The sequence below is a fragment of the Ceratotherium simum genome, chromosome 4 (assembly GCF_057802395.1).
Source record: "Ceratotherium simum simum isolate JZ-2026a chromosome 4, ASM5780239v1, whole genome shotgun sequence".
NCBI lineage: Eukaryota > Metazoa > Chordata > Mammalia > Perissodactyla > Rhinocerotidae > Ceratotherium > Ceratotherium simum.
Genome location: NC_141903.1, coordinates 77,825,746 through 77,848,280, shown reverse-complemented (window position 1 = coordinate 77,848,280; position 22,535 = coordinate 77,825,746). Strand labels below are relative to the sequence as shown.

Here is a 22,535-nt window from a genome sequence, read left to right as displayed (position 1 = left end):
TTTTTCTGTGTTTCTCTGGTCAAGTCAGGTCTCTACAGCCATTACTTTACATCATCTTCTTTCTTCTTAATCCCTCTCCTTGACTACCATTTCTTTCACTTTTAGCAGATAGTAGCACCTTCATACAGAAAATGAAGCCATCAAGAGGAAACTCCCCTAATTTCATGTCCTCTGCCTCCTTCTTCTCTTTATTATCAATGGAAGAAATATCCTTCATCCTATTTGGGGCTAATTGTCCTGCCCTTTTTGGGGACCATAATCCTCATGTCATTTCCTTTGCACATTTTCAACTTCTTTTTCTACTCATCTCTTCCATTCATGTATTAAAACATGTTCATCTCCCATTGTAAAATATGTTCCCCACATTCCCCCTCCAACCCTTCTTCTATCTCTTGGAAAGCTCTTCAGCTGTCATCACTTGCTCACTTCCCCCTCCCCCTATTTAGCTCTTTTTAATCTGGGTTCCACCTACATACTATTGAAATTATTGCCACCAAGTTTGCCAAATGTTGCCAAGCAACATTTTACACTGCTTACAACTTCATTATTAAAATATTATTTCCTTTATTTAAATTCAACAATTTAAGGCAATTACAGGCATCTACTACATGCGGGCATTGGCCTGGGTGCCAAGCCACAGACAAACATGATTGCTTCCTTTGGTTTTTGTGACACAACGCTTCTTGTTTTTTTCCTACTTATGCTGCCTTTTCATGGTCTCTTTTGAGTTCTTCTCTTCTTTCTAGTCTTTAAATGTCAGTATTCTTCAGAGTTCTTCCCTTGAACTTCTTTTTCTTTCTACAATCCCCATGATTGATTGCATCCTTATCCAAACTTTTAGTTACCTTATATATACTTATGACTCCTCAGTTCTTTTTCATTCAACCTATAGTAATTGCACACTACGTGTATGCTTGGAATGTACTAGGCAAGGGGAATATCAAGATAAGATACAGTTCTGCCCTCAAGGTTATTGGTCTAGTGGGCAGACACACAAGAAAGGAGAGAATTATAATACACTTCTAAGACCTGAAGAGTTAGTCAGATAAGGATGAGAAATGGAGTGGAGGAAACTTGCAGATATGGAGAAGGCTTGCAGGTGATTGAGTGTGGCATAATAGTATAATTGGCCAGGTAAGTCAGTATGGCTAGACTAGAGAGTGTAAGTGGGGGTGTGTGGTGAGATGAAGCTGAAGAAGAGATGAATGAAGAGTCTTGAATGCCAGGCCGAGAAATAGGACTTTATTCTGAGTGCTGTGGGGAGCCATTGAAGGGTTTTAAGCAGTGGAGTAGTATGATCCTCTGTGTATTTTAGAAAGCTTAGTTGCTGGGATTGGACGGAGCCAAGGGTGGATTGTGTTTGAAAGCTTGTTGCATAGACCAGTGGTTCTCAACTGGTGGTGATTTTGCCCTGCAAGGGGTATTTGGTAATGTCTAGAGACATTTTTGGTTCTCACATCTGGCCTTGGGGGTGGTGGCATGCTACTAGCTTCAAGTGGGTAGTGGTAAAGTTTTCTAGACAAGACTGGCTTTTGGAATGCTGTTTATAAAGTCTGCTTGACTTGAGCTGTGTTAAAATTAAGATCTCCTCTAACAAGAACAGCAAACATCAGGATTCTAGTAGTTTCAGAATTCTGTGTTGGGCCTTAGCAGGGTACTAAACACCACCAGTGGGTTTATATAACCACATTTCATTAAAAAAAATTTTTTTTCCATTTTAACAGAGAAATGATATATGTTCTGAATGTGAGGGTGGGTAACGGAAGGAAAGAAGAGCTCAATTAACGCCTTTCTAGATTTAGAGTTATCCTCTTGCTCTTTTTAGCAATTAATTAATGAATGAAAATTAGTGCTAATTAGTTTATCTGATGTATTAAGGATTTGACAAGTATTTTATTTTGAAGAGTAAAATGGAGCAAATTATCTGTGTAACATCTATATGTAAAATTGAGGAAATACAAACGTTTTTCTTTCTTCAGTCTTGAATAGCATAATTGTTGACCTTAAACAGCCAGTTGTTTCTCCAGCAAAAATGGGTTTATTCGGGATCAGCAAAGAATTGCAATTTGGGGTCTGCACCCATGGTGAGCCACATGCAAGTCCCCAGCAGCCAAGAGAGGAGAAACTCTTCTGTAGCAGGAAGAGGAGGTTGGGAGGGCTACTGTAAACAGAGTCTATTGGAGGAATTGATAATTCCGTGTGTAGTGGCTTTTCATTGGCTGAGTTGTGACAGTCTCTGATTGGCTGAGCTTCTTGCTGGTCAAGAAGAGGAAGTCTTTCTTCTTCCTGTTGGGCTCTGCTATCTGCTAGGGCAGGAGAGCTCCCATTTTGGCCTCCTGTTTATTAATTTGACATAATAAAAGAAAAAAGCAAGGACTCAAATGAAAGCCAAGAACCATTTAAGCCCTTAGTTTAAACGAGTTCTCACTTGGTATCTGTACCAAGATTACTAACATCACAAAATTACCTAATGTAAATCACTGAACATGTTTGGAGGTGCTCATGTCTAAAACACAAGCGGCATATGCTCCATTTGGAATAGTAGAGTATCTTTTCCTCACTCATTTCTACTTTTATGTGCAAATTGGCTTGCTTGTATTTCCACACCAGTGTGCTTGCCAAGATCTCATTTACGAGGTGGCCTCACTTAAACTCTCAACCATGCCACCCTTCCCCAGTACACTGGCCCCAGGCTTCAGCCAGGTTTCCAGACATTGTTGGATTTCTTGGCACCAGAGAAACCAGGCCAACTTCCTGGAAATGGTACGGGTCTTAGCTAGATGCAGCAACTTGCAGTGTTTAGGGAAGGCAAAGTAGTGAAATATATATCTGAATGATACAAGTTACCTTTCTTGCATTATTTATATAAATTATATATAGAATCCCATCATGCAGATACTATAAAAGCTGATACCCAGGAGACTTTCTTTTGAGAATAGTCTCTATTTCTTGCTCTATTATAATTTTTGCCGTAGACAGTAGAGATGTAGAGATTAATTTTTTTTTTTTTGAGGGAGATTGGCCCTGTGCTAAATATCTGTTGCCAATCTTTCTCTTTTTCTTTTTTCTCCCCAAAGCCCCGGTACGTAGTTGTGTATCATAGTTGTAGAGTTGTAGCTCTTCTATATGGGATGCCACATCAGTGTGGCTTGATGAGCGGTGAGTAGGTCCGTGCCCAGGATCCACACTGGCGAACACTGGGCCGCTGAAGTGGAATGTATGAACTTAACCGGTACGCCACTGGGCCGGCCCCGAGATTAATTTTTTTATGGCACATTTCAACCATGTACAAAAATCTGGTGACTAGTAAAATAAACACCTATGGACTTATCACCCAGCTTTAATAGTGATCAATTCATAGCCAGTCTTTCAACCATTCATTCATCCACTCAGTCCACTCCTGTCCCCCCACTTCCATCCCCCATCTGTCTTGGATTATTATAAAGCAAATCTTAGGCATTGTATTATTTCATCCATAAATATTTCAAGACTTACTCAAAATAAGGGCTCATTAACAACATCACAATATCATTATTACACCTAACAGTGAAATATTTCTTAATATCATCAAATATTCAGCCAGTGTTCAAATTTTTTGAATTGTCTTGAAAAAAGTTTTTTGTTTGTTCCAGTCGGAATCCAAATACAGTCTATACACTGCAATTGGTTAATAACGCTCTTAAATTTCTTTTATCTGTATCCAAAATGGCTTTTTGAATTGTTGATAGAAAGCACAGAGATATCTTGAGTCATTTACATGGATAATAGTCTTCCTCAGCCATGAGAATTGGCATGTTCCCAGAGGCTTAATCCCCCTTAACCTAAAGGAAACTGAAGGGCCCTGGATGGAATGTAATATGGCATCCTCTGGGTTTGACTTGGTGTCTTGAGGCCTTTTTTTGATAGGAAGCAAAAATCCCTAACTAAGCTTATGCTCACTTATGCATTGTGACTGAAAACCTCAGTTGTGTCGTAATCTAGTGAATGTTCATGGAAATCGGCTTTGTTTCTTGAGTGTCTCTACATTTTTTGAACTGAGTGTTTAGTGATTCAGCTGACTAAACCGAGTATCATCCTACTAAGGTGTAATGATTTAGTGTGTCATTCTACTAAGGTGTAATGGCCATCCCTTCATGTTCTCTTAGCTAGTTGGTGCCTGAGAATAGTAGGAGGTGGTGGTCTTGAGGGAGAAAGCAGCACAAGTGGATGTGAGTGAGAGCTAATATGTTCTTTAAGCAGATGAAATAGCAGAGATTTCTTTTAAGCCTGGTGTGTTTTCTTAATACCTAAATTTGATATTTATAAACCTAGATTAAAGGGACAGCCTACATTAGATTCTTTAATAGTGTTACTACTCATTCGTTTTAATGTTTACTGAGGAATGTACCATTTCACTTAGGAAAATGACTACATTAATTCATACTTTGAAGATGGAGATGATTTTGGCGCAGACAGTGATGACAACATGGATGAAGCAACCTATTAGCTGTGAAATTTCTCAAAAAATATTTCTATGTTACAGCTTCTGAACATTTGGACAGATTTTTTTTCTATTTTATTTCTGATAAAGAATGAGTATTTTATTTTTGTTCCTGTTTTGTTGTACAAATATTTGTTACCAAAACATTCAGAACCACTTTGAGTTTGTGTACTAGTTAACTTACCAGTTAGTCTCTGACACTCTGACATTCCTTCTCAATACCTCTGTCATCCCTCTTATGTATTCAACTGGATTTTTTTTTTGTATTATTTGGATTAGAATGTGCCTAAAGAGTTTTTGCATCTTTTAATCTATGTATTCATACTTGAACAAATTATTCTTGTTTAACTGCTGATCTTTTGTAAAACTATTACTAGTCATCATAATGGATTTCTGTAATCTGAAAGTTGATTTAGTACTGCACATGGAGCACTTTAAAAACAGAGACTTGAAAATAATTTTATCTTTTACTTTTACATGGTATGTTCTGTGCTACTATATTGTGACTACATAAACCTATCTGAGCTCTTACAAGTGCATATTTTATGAGATTAGAAGTTTTGTGATCAAAATAGGGAAAAATGCCAATCTAAGCTATCTAAATTTCATAGCTCACATCTCAGCCAGTACAAAGACCTGGGATGAATATTAAAAATACTTGAATTTGGGGCTAACTTCATGCCATACAATATATGACTTAATCATCCCACTGCAATAAGTTTGATATCTTTCAATAGTTGAGCTTATGAAAAATTAGACTGAGACATTTTAATTTTGTACTTTACGAAAATGTGGAGTAAGTTCTCATCATATAAATCTCATTGCAGAATGCATGCATGTGAAATCTGTAAGCTATAGTGGCCTCTGTTACGTTTTACAGGACTCATAGCTAGCCAACTGATTTATATAACAGTGCGGAATAAAACTCAGGTCATTTTGAAATTAAGATTAATCTTTTTTGTTTCGATTAAAAACTAGCTCCCCTGCCTTTTATATTGGGGGGGATACTTAAAAACCTCAGCCTCCAAAAATGCCAAAGATTTTCAAGGAAATTCATATTATATATTTCAAAAATGACTTATTAACATTATCCCCTAAAAGAAATTTATTTTTCCCTTTTGGGAAGATATCACCCATTACCCTCGGAGAATCAAAGCACTGTGTTCAACATTTCTACCTTTACTGTTAAACTCAACCTTGAAATTGAGCTTGGTTAAGTTTTCTGTGCCTTAGTTTCTCCACTTATAAACAATGTCCTATAAAAATTGCTTAAACATCAACCAAAATTTACCATATGTATTCATCCTCTTACCTTATAGAAATGATCACTTAATTTAAATTTGGTTCTCACTCTCTAAAAAATTGTGGCTTGGAGAGATTGGAAACACGGTTTTGAGAAACAAACATGTTTTCTTCACGAAATATGTTGTAATATGATTTTCCCATCTTGTATTCTGGTGGGGAAAATTTATATTGTCTTGTGCCATTTTGTAACATGGCGAGATTTCTCAGGAAAAAGATCACTTTCAATTGTAATACTTCCTCAGATAATTCAAGATAGATGTGAGGACCATTATTAGTTCAGTGCTATGTTGATCATATGTGAATTATTTCTTGTTTAAAGGAGCTTATCAAAAAATTTAAAGATTCTAAATGGAAAACATGAATGAAACAAGTCTACTTTGCAGCAATCTACTGTACTTAGACTAGAAACCTCACATAAAGTTTTCAGTTGTAATGGGCAAGTAGTCATTTAGGAGTGGTAATTAACATAGGTGTTTTATTCTCTCCCTTCTTAGTACTGTAGCCAAATACCATTTAATTTATAGAAATTTTCTCTCTATGGTTCTGTTGACTTGCTTTATTATAAATCTGCAGGTAACTGCTTGAATCAGGCAAATACACCTAAGATAACAGGTATTTCTTTTCCTAGCTTTCAGTTTGTCTCCACAGATTTAGTCCTGCAGGATTTGCTCTGGGAGCGCCCAGGCATCTCCCTTAAGCATGCTGTCTTCCCCCTTTGGAGGATCTTTTTACAAGTTTAAAGTAGACTAAAACAGGCAGGAAGTATTTGCAGGCTGCTTTCCCAGCATGAATCTTGTTTTCCTGGCTTAAAATCTCGAGAGACTGTGAAATTATTCCATAGGATGGTAAACTTTAATGCAGAGATACCCTCTTATATTTAAAGAAGTACTTGTTGGTGAAGTGTATTTAAAATTGCTATATAATGGGCAAAAAACTGTTTTGTTGCTATAATGCTTATTTTTCTGTATTTGTTTACACATTAAATTCTTACAAAACAAAATTGTGTCCTTTGTTTTATATTAAGATGTTTTACTTTGAACCTACTTAAATATATTTGATAGAGAAAACAAATTTGTTAATACTGATTTTACCTAATAAAATAACTATGTATTTGAGCAGCATAGGGGAGCAGAATTGGCCACCTCAAGATGTGTCTCTTCCGCATGAGGATTATTTTGCTATAGTTACTTTTAACAAACTGCAGACAGGGGAGACGCTCTGAAACCAAGAAGTTACCCTTTGTAAGAGACATTTACATTTGTAAGGGAAATCTCCATTTGCAAAGGTGTCTCCCTCTCTGTACCAGCAAGAAGGGGGATGACATTATCTCTAGAAACTCTTATCAATCAATGCAAAAGGCAAGGACTTAAATCTGCATAATAACCTTACTCATGTTTACTGCGCTTTTTCTGGCAATCTCCCATAACTGACTCCCGATACCCCCAACATCCTCCTTTGTCTTTAGCCGAAGATGGTATTTAAGGTGGCGACCTCAGCCATTCTGGTGAGTTACTCAGCGTTCCTGGGTTTCTCCCAGGAAATAACATGTTTAATAAACATGTTATTAAACTTTGATTTTCTCCTGTTATTCTCATGTCAATATAATTCTTAGGCCAGCCAGAAGGACCTAGAGGGTAGAAGAATTGTCTTCCTCCTCTACAGCAGGGATGCCAGTATCAGATATTCTTGAACAAACCAACAAAAGAAAACTCAAGGTGATTAAAGTTGTGATAATAAACTAAGAGATCTGGATCCCAGAGAATCCTAAGAAATTCAGAGGATATTGTTAACCTTTCCTTCGCTACCACCTTAAAATGTACAGTGTCAATGGCTTTGCCTTAATAAAGTTAAAGGCTCTGGAGTTAGTGCAAACTTCCTTTTTATTAAGAAAAAACTATAAATAGAATTTTAAAGACCAAGATGCTTTTTTTTTTTTTTTTTTTAAGATTTTATTTATTTATTTTCCCCCCAAAGCCCCAGTAGATAGTTGTATGTCATAGCTGCACATCCTTCTAGTTGCTGTATGTGGGACGCGGCCTCAGCATGGCCGGAGAAGCGGTGCGTCGGTGCGCGCCCGGCATCCGAACCGGGGCCGCCAGCAGCAGAGCGCACGCACTTAACAGCTAAGCCACGGGGCCGGCCCCAAGATGCTTTTAAAAATTGAAAAAAAAAGGATTACACCACAAATTCTTCCATTTAATAAATAAAAGCTCCAAAGAACTTTCTGAATTTTTTGCTGATTTTTAAAAATTAATATTCTTGTAGTGCTTTGAAAGGTTTTCCATTTCATATTAAGATTTATATACAAATAGAGCATATTGTTACATGACTGATCCACAACTTGCTAAGAAGTTGTGGACCATGCCTCAGAGGTCTTCTCCCCTGAGATCAAAGATCCCCCAAAGAATATTCAACTGAAATTTGTTTTCATTTCATTTCATTTCACTTACATCTTATAAATAATCCAGTAGACTGTGTTTCAGTATAACAAGGGGGAAATCTGAATTGGTAAACATTTGGCAATTCGATCTATCTTACACAGTTATTTCTGTATCAAATAGTTTGAAAGAAGAGGAGAAAAGGTTTGCTTTATTCAATTAAATTCACCAGCTTCCCTTTTAGATTGAATAATAAAATAGAAACTTTATTAAATTTTACATATCTTTTAAAATATGAAAAATAAGGGGCAAAAAATTTTAAAAACCAGTTTTACAGATGTACATGCTAACATAATGTTCTACAATTCCATTTTGCATTTGTATAAAATACATTATACAAAAGATTTATAGTATTTGCATACATAAGAAGAATTAAATAAAGCATTCAGATACTTCTATGATCTAACAGTGCAATATGCACATACTTGGAAGAAAAATACTGATTTCCTGAGCAACACTGTTGTAATTCAAAATAAGAATGATTCCAATCATAATACACCATTTAAATACAAACTTCTAAAACTCCCCCTTACCCTGTAACACTTTGACTTGAGCCTTGCTTCCTGATATTTCTAAAACTCTAACTGTATCCTTCATATTCCCAAGCAGGTAATTTTAGAAGTAGATACCTTTACAAAGAACTAATTACTAAGTAGTGGTTCATTTAAAGAACTCTTCAGGCCACTGTTCAAGCAAGTACAGTCCAGAGAAAGAAAAGCTTTAAAAAAACAAGAAGTCGTCCGGAGAAGTTAATTTAACATTATTACAGTCTTCTTTCTAATTCTTAAGTGGCCAGCAGACTCCATAATCCATCTTAATATATCTTTTGAGGACATCAATCCCATAATTTTCTAGGAGTAGGATGGCAAAAAAATATTCAATTTAAATGGCATCCATTAGTTCAAAACAACCTTAATCATTTGTACCCAGATTTTTTTTAAAAAAGAATCTGCCCTAAAAGTAGATTTTTCTTCACTTGCAACTCCAATTTCTTAAGTGAACCAAATGCAATAATTCATGTTACTTTTACATTTGCATATACATATTATATATATATATAAGCCTCAAAGCAAATTCAAATAAGAGTTTCAACACAATTAAAATCCACACTATCATAACTTTTCTTATTTTATTAAATTTTATAAAGTAATCTGCATTTGCTACAAATTTTGATGTACAATAGTACTTTTTAAAAGCTAAAATTATTCCAAAACTATTAAATGCTTAGGAAATTCTTTTTTCTTTTATAAATGACACTTCATGATTAGAATCTATAATTCTAATCGTTATATATAGAATTACATATAATTCAAATTATATTCAATTAAAAATATGTAATTCAAATATATAGAAAAAGGAGACTGTGTCATAAGGATATGAAATATTTCTTTCAAGGAACAGGACACTCTGCAAGACAGAAATGGCTTTTAATCAAGTCATAGTACACCTCACTCCTTTAAAAATAAGTTACTTATTTTGGAAATCAGACCTCTCTATCACAATTTCAAAGCACCACTAACAAAAAGGAATCACTGACTCTCCGTAATTTCATCAATTTGATGTAAACAAAGTTCTTCAGAAGACATTTATAGCCCATCCTACCCTAAAATAATGTCTTTTCTTCTCCAAAACTTGATTTTTCAGCAGGCTTTATAAATACAATGTAAACTGACCAAGTTAACACTGAGCATAAATTAGGAAGATCATACTCCTCTTTTCAAGATGCCCAAGGCACATGAAAACAATTTTTCAAACTTTAAAAGCATTACTAAAAAAATCAACTTGATACAACTTCCATATTAATACTTTTTGGTAACTGTCTAAGGTCCTCTAATATATGTAAAGGCATTTTTAATGTGTGACTTCTTTGTCCTGTCTTTTTACGATACTTAGCTCTTGAAAGTACATAAAAACTCATTTACCATATATATTTATTCACCCCATTTTGTATCAAGATTGGAGTTTGAAATAAAAAATGACTAGTCAAAAAGCTGAAATATTAAAAATTAGGAAATAATGCCCAGAAAATGAGGTGGTATTATATATCTTAAAGTACATACTTTATTGTACACAAAACAGGCAATCCAGACTCCACCCAATCTTGCTTCTAAGCAATCATTTTGGTTACATTTCAAAAAACACACACTTTTAATGATGAAATCAGTATGCAAACACTTCTTATTTAGCCAGACTGTGATCCATAGCAGATCTTAAAAAAGTGGCACGATCAAGACCTTTCAACCAATCCACACACCTTTGGCCTCTGTCCCCCAATTTGAGCTTATAGTTCAGGGAAAAAAAGGTCTAAGTTGGACATTTTCTCTTTGAAAAACAGAGGTTAAGGGATCAATAAAGAAAGCAATCTGTCTGGTATTGCCACTGCAAAAGGTCTTTTTACGCTTACTTTTGCTTAATGAACCATTTTCAGCAATAGAACACAGGCAGACAATGAAAATATGTTTTGATCCCATGAACTTGTGCTCGATAGTGAAGGTGGAGACAAACTGATACAGCGTTGTTATGAATCCAACCGGACCACCTGAAATAATGCTTCACTTTAACTCTAAAAATTATACTAGCTTACATAAAGTAATATTATAAGGCATTGAATGTAATTAAGGCATGTTACTACATGTAACACAGAAACAACTTATCACAGTATGTAAGGAATTATTTCCTAAATAATGCTAATCTGTACATGTATAACACTTTTCATCAAAGATGTACAAAAGTGCTTTCAAATAACAGAGGCAAATATAATCACTTAAAAAACAGAAGCAGAGGCAGCAATTCTTTAACAGACAAAGATGACTTCTAGGTCTTGACCTAATCCAGTGTTCTAGTGACCAAACAGCAACTTCCCAACCATTACTTTGGGGGCTTAACAATAATAATCTATTTCTTAGCATCTGTTATAGACACTGGATGTTACTTTCCCATTTCTGTTTCAACTTATGTTTTCATAGCATATGTGCTAAATATGTTTTTAAAAAGTTGCAAAATGGAGTTTTAAGTATGTGCTATCATAAGTAATTTTAGAATCAAACAACTTTTTTGCAACTAAATATTTTGATGGCTCACAGTAGTAAATTTTCTTCAGTTGAGACATCTGATGCTATAGTTATCCTGCTTAATAAACTTAACATTAATAACCTTAAGCCAAAAAACAATTAAAAATTAAAATTTAAACATAACCAATCTTGAATAAGAAAAATGATGCATTTTCCAAGAACTTCGTAGACACATATTTAAATTCATTTCTGCTTTAAGCACTGATATAGCAGATAGATGGATTTACTGCTCTCAGTATCAACAACTAGCAACTGTAGAGACTTGATACTCAATCCATTTGTAAATGGCTCAAAAAAGGTGAAAAACAAAAGGATCTTCAATCTCCCTAAATTCTGCCTTTGAAGTGGTTATTGAATGTAAGTGCTTCACCACATTCCAGATGCACATGTGATCACTAAGAGTGTAATTATGAGCTAATTGCTACGTTTTGTGATGAGCAGCAGGCGGCTGAGCATCTTGACTATGTAGTTTATGATCACCTTGCCTGCCAGAGGGTATTCCTTTACTTGGAGCAATTCCATTTTCCATTTCTCTCTGCTGTGATGGGGGTGTGACTTCTGAATGCAAATGTGAAGAATCCACTGTTGAATGGTGACTAACATCCACTTTAGCTAAAATTTCATAATACAGTAAATAAAATACTGGTGTTATTATACCTACTATCAACATTATCACTACAGCTGTCCACCACCCTATTCCCCAGTCTGCTCCATAATAAGGATCCTTACGTTGAATGTTTTTGTTATCAGGTTCAAAACGTATCTGTTGTGCTGTTAAGGCAGACACTACTTCATTAAGATTCTCTCTTTTGGTGTCTGTACATTTTACTATTTGTTCTATGTCTCGGTCTACTTCTTTTAAAAAGCTACCAGCTAACTCACTGGAAGAAAGAGAATCATGAGCTGACAAAATTTCCTGTTGTTCTGGAACGTATTGAACAGATGAAGGACGTGAAGCCTGTCTTCCTTTTGGAGGATAAAGTGTTTCTGTCAATGAACTAAACTTTTTTACTGGAATTTTGATAGACCTAAGGGCAAAAAAGTCTTGATCGCTGATGAGATTGTTAACCCTCTTGATATCTGCTACCTGTGGGGGGAAAAAAAAGCAACATTCAACTGAATTCTAAATCAAAATAGAGGTAGCAATATTCATTCATCCCAGTTACTTTTGAAGGGAAAAAAAATTGAGCTTAATTATTAGTATTAATTATCACACCCAGAGAGATTTTATTTGTGGATAACAGTTCTGCACCATTTTTTTTTTTTTTTGCTGAGGAAGATTTTGCCCTGAGCTAACATCTGTCGCCAATCCTCCTTTTTTTGCTTGAGGAAGATTGGCCCTGAGCTAATAACTGTGGCAAATCTTCCTTTATTTTGTATGCGGGCCACTACTACAGAATGGCCACCAACCAGCGGTGTAGGTCTGCACCCCAGAACCAAACCCAGGCTGCCGAAGGAGAGCACACTGAACTTAACCACTAGGCCCCCAGGGCGAGCCCTGTGCCACGTTTGACCTAGCAGTCTTAGGAAATCACCAATTACTTTTGACTATCACCAATATATTACTAACACTAATGCTAGCTAGCTATTTAAGTGGATTCTAGGATCCTTTGATGTTTCTTTGCACATCATGCACAGATATCACACTTGTGCTGCTTGTAAACAAGTTGTGAAGGAGGGATTACACAGATACTTATATTCTTTCTTCCAATTTAGCAATATAGGCAAATGTCAACTTACTCCACTAAAACTACCAGATTTTATCAAAACTAAGATGCCATCAACTGTAAGATATGCCATTATTTTATGTATCATTAAGGAAAAAACCACAAATATTAAAGATGCCACTACTCCAACTTCAAAGAAAATGAATTATTCAACTACCCCCAAGACCAGTCATTTTTATAAGCTTTCCCAATATATGATACAGTCCCTCAACCTGTCTGTATATCCTATCTACTTGCCATTGTGAGGAGGAGGAGCAGGGGAATGTTTCTTAGATTACCAATTACTATGCCAGGCTCTCCCACTACCTTTAAGTTATTAGTTCCATTCATCCTTTCCATCAATGCTTTCACCTAAGCCCGGATCATTATCACCTGATTGATGTTATAGAGGTAAAGTGAATCTAGGAAAAAACTTAAGATTTCTGGCTTGGTCAACTCAATGGATAATGATGCCATTCACTGAGATATGGAACACTGTGGAGAGAGAAAAAGAGAATGAACGCAGATCTTATACATGTTGACCTTAAGGTGCTTGAAATATGCAAGTGGAAGATGTCCAATAGGCAGTTATAGATGTTATGTCTGAAATTCAGAAGAGTGATGTTGGCTCGAGATAGAGATTTGTGGATTACCAGCAAAAATGGTAAGTGAATTCACAAGAGTAGAGAGATTCACTAGAAAGTCTGGGAGAAAAAGGTGACATAGGCAAGACCCCTAGAATGCCAACATTTGAGGGGTATGCTGAGTAAGAGAAATCCACAAAGGAGAGAAGAAAGAGTGGCCAGGAAAGCAATGTATGATGGTGGTTAAAAGCATGGACGATCTGAGTTTGAAGCATGGCTCTGACACTTTCTAGCTGTATGATTCCGGGCAAGTTGTTTAACCTCTCTGCAATTCGGTTTCCACATACGTAAAATGACAGTAATAATACCTACCATCCAAGGTTGTTGTGAAGATTAATGAATTAAAATGTAGAAGAACATTTAGAACAGTGATATACAGTATGTTAAAGAAATGTTAGCTGTTATTCAATATTAATAGTAGGAAAATCAGAAACCTGAAGAATCAAGGAAGTCAAACAGAGGGTTTTTAGGAAGGAGCAGTGAACTGGATCAACTGCAGATTACTGATCAAGTCCGATACAGAATGCGAGTTCTTGTTAGAAAAAGCAATTCCCCTGAAGTGTGCGTGAGGGAGGAGGAGGGAGAGAGGATTAAAGAGTAACTAGGAGAGGAGACAGTGAAGATAGAGTGCTTTGTCATTTTACTACCTCGAGACTGTTTTTTCTTTTTTTTTTTTAAAGATTTTATTTATTCATTTTTTTCCCCCCAAAGCCCCAGTAGATAGTTGCATGTCATAGGTTCACATCCTTCTAGTTGCTGTACGTGGGACTCGGCCTCGCGTTGGACGGAGAAGTGGTGCCTCGGGGCACGCCCGGGATCCGAACCCGGGCCGCCAGCATCAGAGCGCGCGCACTTAACCGCTAAGCCACGGAGCCGGCCCGAGACTGTTTTTTCTTAAGGCAAATGATGCTTCACTGACAAATCCAAAAGCCTGAACCTATTTTCTTTAAATGCTCTTTTGCTTGGTATCATATATTCTGACTAATAACTACTCAATATTCTTTCTAATCTAGGCTTCCAAGGTTTAGAATCTACCTAGGTTATGTCTCTGAGTATCCCCTATAAATTCTTCTGTTATGCTATCTTCCTTGGCTGCATTTAGGATTCCAACCTTGGCCTTTTTGTTCCTCTTATCATTGTTTTATAACAGGCATATTTTTAATAATTCCTAAAGCTGAATATTTGTAAGTGGAATACAGTACTAACTACTGTATATTTAAAATGATAAATCCTTTTGTAAGGTTAATCTTTTTTTACTAGCTGAGCTCCTGGCAAAGGGAGCGTTGCTTATCTTAACTCTCTAACTCTGTTGTATCAATTTTCCCACTTCTGTGGCCAATGCCACCTTTCTGCTAATGTTAAGCTAATTGCCTTTCATCATTCTTCATTTTAAATCAGCTGATATAAGCTAATAATCCTGTGATTTCCCCCAAATACATTTTCTATCAGCTTCTTCTCCATCCTTACTACAAATATCTTAGTCTAGGCCCTGCTCATCTTCATCTGAATTATTCTAATAACCTCTTTATTGGAGGCCCTCCAATTCACCAGCAGGGTCCCCAACATCTCACAGCACTCTTGTTAAACCCTTACCTTGCTGTTCGCTTACTATATGGATCAAACTTCCTGTTATTTCAAACTGCTTCATCCCAGTGAGTCTATGCCACTCATTTCTGAAACACCTATTAAACTTCCTCTGTGGTTCACCTTATTTCCTCCTTGAAATCTTCTCCACATCACTGTTATATGCCTGAAATACTTTCTCCTTTTCACCTCATTGGAAATATGACCTATTTTTAATCATTCAGATGGCATTTCAAATTTCTCTTCTTCTAAGAAAATTTAGGTTGATTAAAGGAAAACTAATGGATCGCACTCTTCTCGTGGATCTCCACCTTGACATTTTTAGCCTTGCCCCTAATTTTAAAGTCTTGATTACTTTCCATCACTGACCTTCTAAGGCAGATTCTATAATCTATTTCTCAGTGGTCTTATTTTTCTACAAAACCCATATTCACATGCTTATTTGCATTAAAAAATGAAATCAGAAGTTTTCTGATTTAAGAATAAATGGTGTTGCCATACATGAACAAGTTGTAAAAAACCCAGCTCTTACCTCATCAAGAAATGCATTTCAATAAAATATTTTGTTTATTAAATTTTTAAATCAAAATGTGTAATATATCTGTTTTGATCAATTGTGACTAATTGCAATAATTACTCTATTTGGAAAAAAGTAATACATAGAACCTCATAGCCATAGGGAATTTTTTTAATTCAATTTAAATTTATATACATTTATATATATAAATTTATAAATATATGTGTGTGTTTCCATTGCAGAGAACTATCACAGGTAATCAACAAAAGGTTTTCAAGTATTAAAATATTTTATACTATGAACGATTTTGGGGGGGAGGATGAAAATATTAATCAAGGAGAAAAAGAATGATATAAAATTTCATGCTACTAAAAATAGAGCTCATATATACGTTTTAAATGAATGATTTCCGGTAGAAAATCCTGGTGGTATTCACAACTGCATGCATGCATTTAAAGAGTATTTTAACGGTCGTATTTTTCTGGAAATTACACCCTTTGTAACTATTTTAAGTCATTAGAAAGTATTTAAGAAGTTCACTTTAAAATGTGCAAGGAGGTACATAGTACATACATTTCAAAATTCTATTGGAAGTATCAGAACAAAAAGTTTGAAAACCAATGTTTTAAACAGTTTCCATATCAATGTGTTTACATGAAAACAGATTTCATGCTAAAAATGCAAGATGGACATAACACAGATATAAGATGGGTTTAAGGGTTTAAACAAATAGAGTTTAATATCTATTAAACAAAAATATACCTTTCCTTTTACTATCAGTCTCACTTTTGGGCACCTATCCCACAGAAATAAAGGTACCACCATTTAAAGATACAGTCATGCACTGCATAACAACGTTTCAGTCAACGACAGACCACATATATTACTGTGGCCCTATAAGATCAGCACCATATAGCCTAGGTGTGTAGCAGGCTATACCATCTAGGATTGTGTAAGTACACTCTATGATGTTCACACGACGACGAAATCCCCTAATGACATGTTTCTCAGAATGTATCCCCGTCACTAAGCAATGCATGACTGTATAGTTGTCATGATATTCACCACACAACACAAAACACGGAGAAAATCCTGACTATCCATAAGCAGGAGAATGGGTTAATAATTATGGTACATCCATACTATGGAACATTTTATAGCTATATAAAATAATGAGTTAGATCTATAAGGTGTGAGGCATGTCCATGATATACTAAGAAATGAAAAAGGCAAAGGCAACTTGCAGAGTAACAGGCATAGTATAAATCAATTTTAAAAACCACCAACCCCCCTCCCAAGTATTTTATTTTTATGTATACATATACCAAATATATGTATATTTGGTGTGTGTACACAAAAAAGTACGGAAAGAAACACACCAAAGTGTGTTATCTCAGGAAACTGGGGTAGGGAAAAACTTTTCTTTATACGTTTCTACATTCTCTTACAAATTGAATAAGAAGAAAAAAATAACACATTTGGGTGATTTTCCATACTGAAAATAGAATCATGGATTTAGAAATAAACAGAAATTAAAGTATTCACTTAAACATTTAAAAAGTTAGGGGCTGCCCGGGTGGCGCAAGCGGTTAAGTGCGTGCACTCCGCTGCGGCGGCCCAGGGTTGGCGGGTTCGGATCCCGCCACGCACCGACGCACCACTTGGCAAGCCATGCTGTGGCGGCGTCCCATATAAAGTGGAGGAAGACGGGCATGGATGTTAGCCCACGGCCAGTCTTCCTCAGCAAAAAGAGGAGGTTTGGCAGATGTTAGCTGAGGGCGGTTCTTCCTCACAAACAAACAAACAAAAATTTAAAAAGTTAACATCTACCAAGATGATACAGATTTCTATGGAAAGAAGGAAAAGAAGGAGGAAGGAAGAAAAAGGCAAGACAAAAGGGCACAGAATTTATTTCAATTTGTGCTATGAACAAATAACTTATTTTGGACCACAGTATGCAAAATCAAATTAAAACTTACCGTACAACAGTATTGAAGGGCTATTGCATTTAAAGTATCTCCTTCTTGTATATCTTTTGTTAATACTATAATGTCATCAAGCCTATCTCTTGATGTACTTCTTCGGATTTTCTCTTTTCCTCTGGATCGAAGCTCATAGACTTCAGCATCCTCCTCCAACACATCATTGTCTGTACAATTTCCAAAGGCATGTACTTGACCACTTGAATGAGCTCCTGGAAGAGGAAAACTACGACTCTGATGCCTTCCTGCCATAATGTCAAAATCTGGGGGGAAAAGAAGGAAGAGAAAACTTTGGAATGTAGCTGATCCATCTGACTGATTTACATGAATCTTACATTCAGGACACTTTTTCTTTTGTTTTTTTTTAAAGAATGGTTTTAGTTATTTAAAAATTTAGGTTCAAGTTATAGCTGTTTAAGTACAATGAACATATTTGGCAGTGGAGACAACGGGATGGGAGGAAGAGGTAATCCATTCTTATAGACTATATATCACAAAATGTGGGGGTGGTTACATTTTAACAAGGGCAAACTACTAAATTTTAAAGATTTTATTTATTTATTTTTTCCCCCCAAAGCCACCGTACATAGTTGTATGCCACAGCTGCACATCCTTCTAGTTGCTGTATGTGGGACGCGGCCTCAGCATGGCCAGAGAAGCGGTGCATCGGTGCGCGCCCGGGATCCGAACCCATGCCGCCAGCAGCGGAGCGCGCGCACTTAACCGCTAAGCACCGGGGCCGGCCCAAACTACTAAATTTTTTTAAGTCAAAAAATTAAGATCCCCTTAGTCTGAGTGCATGAAGAAAACTCGGGACATAATTTTGTACTGTCTTAAAAAGTGATCACATACACCATTTGTAGTTCTCATGGAATCAAAGTATATGTTTTATATGTACACACACAATACTTTTATGAACCCAAAACTCTCAGGCTTATTCTGCATTTTAAATTCACATGGGATTAAAATCTCTTTTGGACTACCTACCTACCTCCCTGGATCACGCTAACTTCAGTATTTATATTTAGTACAGTATGTGCCTTCTATACAGGTCACGATTTTGCTCTCAACCAGGGACTTCTTCCCAGGAGGCTTTTCACTCAACTTTAACTTATCTAAGTCTTCATCAAACTTAATTTATGGTCCATAAAGACTGAACAGATTTTAGACCACTAGGTTTATTTCTACTTCAGAAAAGACACTGTTAAGACTGAGAGCTGACCTAAGTTAAAAATATACATCAATGAATACTTCTTGTTTACTTGCATACTCACACTCAACTCACCTTCATCAAGTTGATCTATTCTCATTAAAAATGAACAACACAAGAACACAAAAAACTAATTCCACATTCACAGTTGTAGCTTCATATTAATTGTTCACATGAGAAAAGATAGTAGATTGCTTTCAGTTATTGTTGTAAAAGATGGAGAGAAGTAGACAGGTAGTAAAAGGCATTTTGGAGATAAAATACTTAGGACTTAATAACGTGGCTCAGATATGAAGAGAGCAAGTAAAGGCTCACACCATGATCTCTAATTTGCATTACTGAGTAAATGGTGGTGTCCTTCTCTAAGATACGGAACACTGGAAGAAGAGCCTGGGGGAGGGGGGCTATAATTATAAATTCCTGTAAGACAGCCAAAAAGCATGTCAAGTAGCCAAGTGGGCAATATAGTCAAATTCAGAAATGTCTGGGTTAGAAATATAATTTCATGACTCATCTGCACATAGGTAGTAACTGAAGCTGTGGGTGTAGATGAATTACTAAGCAAGAGAGCAGAGAACAAGAAAAGAGGGTCCAAGACTGAGCCTTGAAGAATGAAGCCGTTCTGTGTAGGAAATCCAGCCTAAAAGAAGAGGAAAAGGAGTGTTGAGAGGAAGAGGAAACCATGAAAATGTGTCATGGAAGCCAAGGCAAAATAATGTCTCAAAGAAGGGCTCAGATCAGCTGTGAATACTATGACAAGTATCAAGTGAAAAAAAAAAAAAAATCAGAAAAGACCAACTCCAAAAGTCAGAATTTGTAATATGGATGACAATAAGATTATACTCTCTATAGAAGCACATACTTATAAATTTTGGGAACTATTTCATACAGTCAAATCCAACCCTTGAAAATCAGTTTCTGACCCTGCTCTATGGCAACACTGTAATGCTTTAAAAACTGAAGGGTTTCTATTCAGATAACATAGATAACTAATAGCTATATATTATAAAGTAGATTATTTCACCTGTTCCCCCAGATGCTACATTATTTATTACCATAAACTGGGATTCCTAACTTGACCGCAGCTAAGGAAAGCTACCCACATTTTATGTCTCCAAAGCAGTTCTGAAGTCATGATCACACCTACCCCCCTTCAAGGAATTCCAAAAAGTGACAACTCTAACAAGTTTAAAGATTAAACTTTTTGTTTTAATACCACAGTAAATCACAGATGCTTTATTTTTATTTAATTCTCAAGAGTATCTCACTTTCACCTAAAATAGATAATACTTTTATTTCTACTTATTTAACCAAGTCTTTTCTATCCTGTGTTTTTAATTTAAGGAATGAGTGCGAGTTCTAGGCAAAATTTTATACATACGTACAGTTTTCTGGGAGAATATTTATTGTTTTCGTATTCTCAGAAGGGGTCTATGATTTTAAAAAGTTAAGAACCACTTAATACATAGGAATTTACACGTGGCTATACTGACCCATTTATGCTGCCCTTTACACTTCTTCTCCCTGATCAATTGTTCTTAGAACCCCAAACTGGCTTAGTACAGCTGAAAATCACTGAGCACTGCCCCAAAGCCATTTTTGATATTTACATCAACCTCTCTCCATGATATGTTCCTAAATAATATTTATTTATTTATTTTTTTTTTTTACAGATTTTATTTATTTATTTTTTCCCCCCAAAGCCCCAGTAGATAGTTGTGTGTCATAGCTGCACATCCTTCTAGTTGCTGTATGTGGGACGCGGCCTCAGCATGGCCAGAGAAGCAGCGCGTCGGTTCGAGCCCGGGATCCGAACCCGGGTCGCCAGCAGTGGAGCACGCTCACTTAACCACCAAGCCACGGGGCCGGCCCCTAAATAATATTTAAAGACTAGCATTCATCTGTCTCACTATCACTTCACTCCCTTTTATAACAAAATGCAGGCAGCAGACTACCACAAACAGGGTATTCTTTTCTGAATAATCAAGAGCTGGTTGTGTAGAATTGAAGTGAAAAGGTAGACTGTCCCAGGCAGATAACTGTCTGAGCCAACTACATACAGAAGAAAGTACACACAGTCATCTGGTTCAATTCTCTTTACCTGTCTTAATTTTTTTCGGGTAGGAAAAAAGCACGAGTCCTCTCTTCAGAAAACTGAAACAAACCTGCATACTACATAGATTACAAGCGTCAGAGAAAATAAATTCCCAATGGATACCGCGTTAAAGCGTTCATCAGCTTAGTCTGCAACTAAAAATGGTTTCCCGAACACCTTCGTCCTGTGTGATAACTGCTGTTGGGTGTTTCTCTTTGACACTCCTTAACCAGGGAGCAATAAAAGGGCCAGAGGGCACAAGCTAGTCAAGCACTGGGACAGTATCACAGGGACCGTATCCTCCAGCGCAAATTCAATTTTTAAAAACTTAACTTCCCTCCCTCTCCATTCCACACGTCTAGCGTTTTCCTTTCCTGTTATCCTCTGCGAGCATTAAATCTCAGATTTTTAAATCACACAATCACACTTGGACAATGTGGACGAGATAAGATCAGCGAATATTCAACACAAACACAAAGCTGTGGGAGAAACGTGATGTGTCTGGGTGGGAAAAGCATTGCTCCGGGAATCCGGCAGGTAGGAGTCCCTCCTCTGAGCCTGCTTCCCCGGCAGTGTAACGAGAGGCTTACGTGGGGCTGGTCTCGAAGGCCTCCCCTGCCAAGGGGTCTCCTCCCCGAGCAGCCGCTCCCGCCCCACCTGCGGCCGAGGGCTCCCCGCCGCCTCCAGCGAGGGTGCAGCTGGGGCCCCACCCCGCCGGCCAGGACGGGCGCAGCCCCCCACCTTTCGCCGCCATCTTTACCTGTCCCGTTAGCAGCCGGAACGCAACCAGGAGACGACTGCCAGGTCCGCCGCCGTCCCGGGCCAGTTCATGGCCAAGCCTCCGTTTTTTGCTGGCCCCGTCCGCCTACCCCGCCGACACCACCACTGCTGCCGCCAACGTCTCCGCCTTCCGGGCCCTGCGCCGCCGCCACGTCCGCAAACCTGCCGTGCGTCATCACGTCAAGCGGGCGGAAGTGGGAAGGGGCGGGGGAGGAGGCGGAGGGCGGGGGCGCGAGGGCGAGCCCAGAACCTGGGGCTCCCCAACCACGGGCCTAGCCGGGCGCGCAGGCGCAGGGACGCCGCTGGACCGGGGGCGGAGCCCGCATTCCAGCCCCGCCCATGACTTATCCCCTTCGCCCCGCCCCTTCATTTCCCATAGACTATCTCCGCGGGCTGACCCTGCGACCTCGGGCGACCTGCCGCCTGCGCCTTTGTCCTTCGTCCGCACAGCGCTGGCAAAGACTGTCTAGAAAACACTGAGGGGGAGGTGCCGAGGATTTATCGGGGGGTTGTTGTGCATTTCTTCTTGCTCTTCATCTAGAGGTGTCTGTAGGGTGGAGAAGGACGCCCAAAAGCACAGCGCTGACATCCATGTTTTAGAAAACTGTGCTATGCTTATTACTCTTCCTGCTGAATCCTCTAGACTTCTGCAAAAGGGCAGAATACTGGAGAGAAACCCTAGGGCGTCGGGCGACAGTGGTTGCAGCCTTTGTGTTTATAGGT

The 22,535-nt window shown here is 37.6% G+C and overlaps 2 protein-coding genes across 6 annotated transcripts in view; one reads left to right on the top strand and one right to left on the bottom strand.

Annotated features, from left to right (window-relative positions):
- POLR3G (RNA polymerase III subunit G) overlaps positions 1-6,779 on the top strand; it is a 40,434-nt gene extending 33,655 nt beyond the window's left edge. For all 5 annotated transcript variants that reach the window (XM_014797298.2, XM_087430066.1, XM_087430065.1 and 2 more), the window contains one exon: positions 4,400-6,779. In XM_014797298.2, coding sequence (XP_014652784.1) covers positions 4,400-4,486 — 87 coding nt within the window. In that variant the 3' untranslated portion in view covers positions 4,487-6,779. The remainder of the gene's footprint in view (positions 1-4,399) is intronic.
- Positions 6,780-8,408: 1,629 nt separating this feature from the next.
- Positions 8,409-21,955, bottom strand: LYSMD3 (LysM domain containing 3). The gene is made up of 3 exons (XM_004420373.3): positions 21,793-21,955; positions 17,725-17,990; positions 8,409-12,381 (listed from the first exon to the last, which is right to left on the bottom strand). The coding sequence occupies exons 2-3, from the start codon at positions 17,977-17,979 to the stop codon at positions 11,716-11,718; spliced, it is 921 nt and encodes a 306-aa protein (XP_004420430.1). The 5' UTR covers positions 17,980-17,990; positions 21,793-21,955; the 3' UTR covers positions 8,409-11,715.
- Between the last annotated feature and the right edge of the window lie 580 nt (positions 21,956-22,535).

Bases quoted from the DNA above. Each gene is read 5' to 3' on its own strand.
- LYSMD3 (XM_004420373.3), bottom strand. From the start codon at position 17,979: ATGGCAGGAAGGCATCAGAGTCGTAGTTTTCCTCTTCCAGGAGCTCAT. The intron at 12,382-17,724 runs GTAAGTTTTAAT...TTCCCCCCACAG, and splicing joins CCCTTCAATACTGTTGTACG to GTAGCAGATATCAAGAGGGT.